Here is a 7,788-nt window from a genome sequence, read left to right as displayed (position 1 = left end):
TGTGTGTGTGTGTGTGTGTGTGTGTGTGTGTGTGTGTGTGTGTGTGTCATGCTCTCTCATGTAGCACTCTGCTAACACACAATACTTTCTTCACCCACATGCCTCACTCAAACTTCCATGATTTGTCTTGTCATTTAGATAAAAAACTGTTCCCCGTAGCCTGAAGCCTTCCACTTGAAACAGTTGCAGAGGAGGATGGTTAAGGCGGGTAACCACTGCATGAGGGAATAAGAGAAAAATATGTTTTGTGGCTGAGCTCGCCACAATACCAGCTTCAACATTCTGTCAGACAACTTTCACACCTGACAACACGTTTGCCAAACACCCCTGAGGTGCCTGCTGCCTGCTTTAATCCGTTATGCTCCATCAATTTATCTCTCCCTGTGACCTCATGTCCCTGTGAGCACAGTTTGTGTCTGCTGACCTCCACTCTTTATTATCTCCGACACAAGAAAAACTACAGAGACACAACAGACGATGAGGGACTGACCCCACATCAGTGTACTGTATCTCATTTGCCTTGAGTAATGTTTGGTGCAGCCAGCTCAGCCAGACATGAAAGCAGCCAACAAATACCTCTTACGGTTGGAGGAAGTATTAATCAATAAAATTGCAATCACATCAACCATTATGGTTAGATTAACATCTTTTTTTTACTTACTTTTCTTACTTTACATCTGTCTGCCAGCATGTTTATGATGTACATCCACATGTAAATACAAAGAAATCACACACGCAGTACCCTACAGCTTCTAAACATGACCAGGGGCCACAGCTTGTCATCAACTAGTTTGCTCCAAAATTCAAACCCCGAATGGCAATTGAGTTGAAAAAGTTTAAACAATCTGGAAACAATCACCTTCACTCATTCTGAAATAAAAACTGTGCATGTTAGCGGGGTTCAAAAATCAAAATATGTGTCATGCTGACTTGAGCAGCATGCGTGGCATTCTGTGTGAGAATGAACAGCAGAAAAGACAAAAATAGAGAAATGATGTGTATGTAATGTTATTTCTACAGTTTCCTGCCAACCCATTGCCTATTTGCACGTTTTCTAATGTGCCTTGTATGCTTGTATGTTGGTTTACACAATGAGTCAACCATACAAAGACAAAAAATCCACTGGGCCATCCATTGTCAGACCAAAATAGAACAATGGCAAAAACAGATAGCCCAGGAGCACATTTTCATGCCTCGAGCGAAATCTGTCATTCCAGCCCCTCCTCCCCAGTGAAGCCCACAGCCTCCATGTTAGCCCACCGCCCCAACCACTTCTCTCTCTTCTGTAACTTTACCTCTGTTCAAAGGGATTTTAGAGAGCGACTCAAAGTCAGAACCAAAGACAGTGGGATGCTTTACTTTGTGAGTGCAAGAGGCATAGGGGTCAATGGGGGGCATGACTCATTTCTTTCAGCCATGAACAAAATGTGTGATTATTTTGTTGGTTCAAATTAAGAAAACACTGCATATAGAAATTCTTCTTGTAAATGTATGAAACATGCATCAGTTTGGAATCTCTTGTAAAATCGTTTTATGTGCAGGTGGACATCTTTTATTGAACATCTGACAGAATATCTATATAATATATAGCAGGTGATCAGACCATTAAGAGGTCTGAGTTCACATGCAACTATGCAACTTACTTGGTATCGCCAAGAGACGCATCTGTTGTGTTAATTGTTTTGTGTCTAATGTAACACTCCCATCTGCAATGAAACAAGTCCAGTTTTAATTGCTCAGCAGTATGAATGAAGTGTTACACAACATGATCCTCATTGAGAATCCAGTACCTAGTATCCCAGTATGACAAAAGACAGAGCTGCAGCTTACTTATAATATAGCTTGTTTAGATAGGGGTATTTTAACTATTTTGTGAAACAGTACAGTCATGATCAGGGCAGCAAATGTCTGACGTCAAATCCATCCTCGAACCAGACAAATCTGCTTCTCATAATAAATTTCCAAATTTTGACATTTAGAGTCTAAATTATTGATCTCGACAGTGAGGGTTCAGTAGTCCAGAGCTGTTATCGATGTTGGCACAAGTGGTAATACAATTCACTACAGTGAACACTGCTTGAACGTGTCTTACCCACTCCACTGATCAAATATTATCAACCGTTTACTGTAATGTTAACATTAGAGAGGGCTTTGAGTTCATCCTTCAACTGCACAGCTGTTTGACTGCAGCCCTCTAGTGGGAAAAACATACCACTACAACTTTAGATGGCAACATGCTCTCTATGTTGTGCATACGTGTTAAATTATTGGAGAATCAAGCCAGTGGTACTTTCTTTCTTTTTTCATGCCCTGATATTTGTCACTGTCACTGTTTCTCAATCACTGTTATTAGTTACAGAGAAAGGCTGTCCAGACTTATTTCACTTCAGACAGTTGGAAGTATGTTATAAATTGTGATGCATCTCCAATGTATTATTTCATTCAATTCTATTAGCTTCAAAATATGTAATTTCATCTTGGCTTATGGCATTGTTGACCTGTGTTTTTGCTTGTGTCTGTCCGTCTGTCCGTCTGCAGGTACCAAACACAAAACTATCCTGGAGGCGCGGAGCGGGCTGGGCCCCATCAAGGCGTATCCTCGCCTTGGCCCCAAGCCCATTGGAGAGCAGGGAGGGGGGCCGGTGGACCCCAACACTCAGGAACGAACCTTCCACTGTGAGATCTGCAATGTGCGGGTCAACTCTGAACTGCAACTCAAACAGGTAGGAAGAAGAAATAATGCATGTATTTTTATCCAATGATATGAATTAATTGGATTTATTAATAGTTAATAGTATAATACTTACATACAATATAACTGGCTATTTTTGAAGTCTTAAGATTACTTTTTCATACACCAAGCACTTTGTGATGCTTTTGTAATTACCATGATTACATAATTATGGAACAAATTCTCTTTTCATTGGCGCATAATGTAAAATCCAGAGTCTCAAAATTACATTATTAGTCTCCAGAGTCCATTTTTGACAGTTAAATACTTACCAGAATAAGTCATGTTCCTGTGTTCCTTTCTTTCAGCACATATCAAGTCGAAGGCACCGGGACGGCATGGCGGGCAAGCCTAACCCCCTCCTCAGTCGACACAAGAAGCACAGGGGAGCTGATCTGACGGTAACCTTTTAAGTTCCACTGTTGAATTCGGACACCACTTGAGTGACACAGTCGTCAAACCTGAGATCCAAAAATCAGACAGACAGTGAGAATTGAGAACATGAGGTCTGTAAGTCCCTGGAGTGGTTAGAGCAAGTTTATTTGATCCCTACAAAAGCCACCAGTTGTTCTGTTTTTGGCTGTGTCCTCTTCCTGAAAGTTTTAATTCAATTGGACTGAAACCTCTGCATTATGATCATCATAAATCTCAAGAGGCAGATCTATATCTGTTTCCCCTCCATGTGTTCTTTCTTCTGGAACCAATCATTTTATGCCTCTCTCTCACGTCTTGTGTCTCTTTGTGCACCCCCTTCTGTTTGCAGTCTTCATTGACCTTCTCCAAGGATCTTACCAAAGTTTTGGGTGCAGGGCTCTTGCACAACCCCTTGGCTATTGCTGCAGCAATGGCCGCTGCAGCATCCTCGAACCAGCTGGCTCTCCGTGCAGCAAATCCTGCGCACCACCCGCACCATCCGCACCATCCTCACCATCCGCACCATCCGCACCATCCGCACCATCCGCACCATCCGCACCATCTGCACCATCCGCACCATCCGCAACATCCGCACCATCCGCAACATCCGCACCATCCGCACCATCACCTATTGCAAGGCCATCATCTCAGCCACACCATCCTGAGACCTGCCCCCGGGCCCATCCGCACCACCCACGGGCCAATCCTTTTCTCCCCTTACTGACACATCACCCTCTGACTTCAGGCCAGTCAGGAGCAGCCACTCCAAAAGCACACTGTGAAGATACAAACATGATCAACAAACAGCAATTGATAGGGGGGGGAAATCCAACCATTTAAATACTGAACTGTGAGAAATGCAAGGGAAAGGAGCAGCAGAAAGGAGTAGATATGTCTTTCTTCCCTTTACCTGACACTCTCCCTCCATTACAAAGACTTCTTAATGATCTGCAGATGGAATGAGCAGAGGAGAGACGTTCATTATGCTTTGAACTTCCTTGTACATCTCTCACCTCCCGTGGTCCCTCTCTCTTGCACTGTGGCCCTGTCATGGCTGCCTCAATAGCTACAGAATAAACACATGCACATCTTTCTAGAAACATTAAACCACATCTAGTGTTGCATAATTATTCCGGGCCAGGTTGGTTTTCCCCTGTCATCACAGCTCAACGTGTTCTACTCATCCTATGCACCTCAAAAACAAAGACAATAATGTTATGTCAGTAGGGTAGCTGCTTCAATCGGTCTTTGCTCTTTGCAGCCACATGTAGCTGTGGCGGCCTCCGCGGTACTGTACATGTCCCTTCAGCGCTGGAGGACAGCAACTCTTCAGTGTGTGACGCTAAGTCCTCGCTACTTACGACATGACTTGGGCTGACAGGCAGGTGGTAGCAGCATCTGAACGTGTCTGATGGTGGGGGGGGGGGGTTTGAGAGAGCAGAAAAGGGACTGTGGGGGATTGCACTCTGCTGTCATTTCCTGAGACACTGAGGTGAGAGGAGGGTTGGAACGGGTCAGTGGATGAATTGACCCCAGGCAGCATGCAGACACACACAGGCCCAAACGAATCTGTGTTTTAAAATAGACTGCACCACAGGGCACATCTGCCAACCTCCATATCAGTCAGAGATTGGTCTCACTAAAGGGAAAAGAGGATGTGAGAAACAGCAGCAGTTGCACGTACTGTACTGCTGTATTTGACACATGATCCCTATCTTTAGCTTAGATTGTGTTTGATGGCAATAATCAGTTCTTTTACTTACAATAATGAGAAATACTGGAGAGCATAGTTCATATGTATTTGGTCAGACATCTGTTCACACTTAGCCATCATAAAGAAAGCGATCGACATCCTAACAACTCCCTGGTCTTTATTTGCAGGCCGATTCACTGTGTAGGTGGGGAGGTATGATTTAGGTGTGACCCCGTGTACTGATATATGTATGTTGTTTCTGCATGCAGCCTCTCAATACGAGCGTGAAGGGTCAGGCTTCTGCATCATTGGGTTGAACTCTTCCATTTCTGCCCTTATCTCCTCCTCCTCACCTTCCCTTATCTACAAAGGTTCATATGAGTCTATAGCAGAGGGCACATAAACACTTGCAAACATAATGCTCAAAGAGAACAAATTATAGAGAGGAAGATGAAAGCCAAATATAGTCTTGGAGAAATGATCTTGAGCTGGAGTGACAACCGAGTCAGAAGCCCGGCGAGGCCACCCAGGGCAAGGAGTCGAGTCGTCCAGCTCAAGGCATCTACCGATAGTTTCCATCTCACAACTGAAAGCCATGAAATGCACCATCATTTGTTTTCTTTTACAAACACTGGTGAGCACTTTGTTTGATTTGGTTTGGATTTGTGGTTTGCTTTTACATCACACATAAAGAAGAGCAAAATAGGAGACACAATAAAATATTTTTGTAGGTAAGATATGTTAATAACTGCATCCATGAAGAGATAAGAAGATGGGTGGAATTATTGGATGGTGTTGACTCAGACAAACATTCAAGCAGACCAACTGAACTTAGCGGGTAGCCACAAAAGTTAGCTAAGCAGCTGCAGACCTATCTTGCTCGACAGCTTGAAAACTTTCACCCTTTTCTGAACAAGATGTACACTGTGCCCTTTCATTGAGAAGCAATGAGCTCTAATGTCTTACCTTTGTCTGAATATTGCAATGCAATGAGCAATTTTTATCAGAGTGACTTGTTATCATTGTGACATGTTGTGACATGTTGTCTGGAGTCATGTGTAAACTGGGAGCATGCCAGCTGACAGACTTTTCAGTTCTTCCATGAGGGGTAGGCTACAAGCCCTCGAAGGGATTGAGAGAGAGGTGTATCTGGGTTTAGGGACCGCCCTTCATATTAAAGGGCCTTTTTACTATGGTAATCTCTGCTTGGAGAACAGGGTACAACACCAGGTATCAAGGGATTAAAGGTAGAGTTGTTCAACAGGTTTATTTTCTATTTGGACTTACATACATTTGTTTTATTTGTGTGTTTGAGAAATCCTGAGGCACAATGTTAATGCCATTACTTGCAGAAGAAGCTAGCTTGGTGTCAGCTCCCACCGTTGTGCTCTTTTTGTTGCCGAACGAAACCTTCTTTGCAGAGTTCATTTTGTGAGTGAGATACTATTCCAGGATCCGTGCTCTCCTTCCTGTCTGTGTGTGTACCATGTATTCTAGTGTGTGTTGGGACCTGCTCTCTCCCTACTTCCCACCAATCCCAGACAGATGCAACCTGGAGCTATGAAGTGGCCTAACAAAATAATGGAGACAGTAACCTGCACATGTTTGATTTCGGGAATATTGATCAATCATCCTGGATTCTAGATTTTTGATCAATGACCCGATCAAAGTAGTGTGGTGATCTTGTCCCTGGTAGGTCAGTCAAGTAGCAGCACCACAGATATGTTCATACTGTGGTAATTCCGATTTATTCATCCTCATGATTCACATATGGGAAATAAATGTTAGATGCCTATTTTCTGGGCAGGTATTTCATGTTAGCTGTGTTTAGGCTAATAGCCTTAGCCTTATTCTGCCCTCAGCCTCTCCCGGAGCAGAGAGAGAGAGAGACATGGAGAGGCTATGGTGTAATTTTGTCTTGCCAATAAAGTTATTTTTGAATTTCATTGTCAGAGGGGACACAGAGTTTGTATGGCGAATTGTAGCAATACCTGACTCATTCTGGCTACTCTTGTTTATTGCAATAAGAAAATTAAACAATAAATGTGTATGTGAGTAAATCATAAATGTAATTTAAATGAAATGAAACTTTATGGTAAATAGTATTGGTATCAAGAGAAACCATGGTGGGGAAAAAAGTAAATGTCAATAAATCATTAAATGAAACAAAGGTCTTCGTAGTTTTTATGAATCAATCATTGTGTGGTGCACAACACCTTCTATTATGACTTCTGTCATAATTCATAAAGTAAAAATCTCTAAATATCTGTAATGTACCTACAGAATATCTCAGTTCATCACAGTCATGTCACTACAGTAATGTTTCAAGAGAAAAGGTACAAAATAAATAAATTACACCATCAGCAGAGAATTCAAGCAGTCCATCTGTTGACAGGGAGTAACTGACATGTCTATTTTGCTTTTAGAATAAAATAGTTAAATACCGTAAATGCAGGGTTTCCAGTTGTGAATGACAAAATACTCCTACCAGTTAGATCAGCTTTGCCACTCTCATAAATTAAGAGTTTTCTACAATCTTGTCTCTTTTTTTTCGCCACTATTAATGCTCTGAATATCATGGAGAACCTTGAAAGCATAACTTAAGGTAGTGACAGTATCACTATGTGCTTGTTACAACTGGAAATATTCTTAATCTATTTTGCATAATTGTATAGACATTTCCAATAATTCAACCTAACATGTGTGCACTTAATTAATGGCCAAGTTATTGGGCACAGCTGCACAAAACTACTCTATGACACAAAAACTGAGCATTATAGGTAACACAAAATTATACATTATGGCAAAACAGTTTCCCCTAATAAACTTGATACTGAGTCTATTTTGGATCTATGGAAGATTTGAATCTTTACAACAATTTAAAACATTTTTGAACAATACAGCACTTGTTCCATTTGAGTATATGACCATGCAACATGCGTTTATAATT

At 41.9% G+C, this 7,788-nt stretch overlaps 1 protein-coding gene across 2 annotated transcripts in view; it reads left to right on the top strand.

Moving 5' to 3' along the window:
* znf385a (zinc finger protein 385A) overlaps positions 1 to 7,004 on the top strand; it is a 51,451-nt gene extending 44,447 nt beyond the window's left edge. For both annotated transcript variants that reach the window (XM_031844649.1, XM_031844650.1), the window contains 3 exons: positions 2,539 to 2,723; positions 3,040 to 3,132; positions 3,495 to 7,004. In XM_031844649.1, the coding sequence (XP_031700509.1) occupies positions 2,539 to 2,723; positions 3,040 to 3,132; positions 3,495 to 3,869 (653 nt within the window). In that variant the 3' untranslated portion in view covers positions 3,870 to 7,004. The remainder of the gene's footprint in view (positions 1 to 2,538; positions 2,724 to 3,039; positions 3,133 to 3,494) is intronic.
* Positions 7,005 to 7,788: the final 784 nt, after the last annotated feature.

Source organism: Anarrhichthys ocellatus, unplaced genomic scaffold (genome assembly GCF_004355925.1).
Source record: "Anarrhichthys ocellatus isolate YVR2014 unplaced genomic scaffold, GSC_Weel_1.0 scaffold5, whole genome shotgun sequence".
Classification (NCBI taxonomy): Eukaryota; Metazoa; Chordata; class Actinopteri; order Perciformes; family Anarhichadidae; genus Anarrhichthys; species Anarrhichthys ocellatus.
Note: the sequence above shows the minus strand (reverse complement) of the source record. Positions and strands in the feature narration are given on the sequence as shown.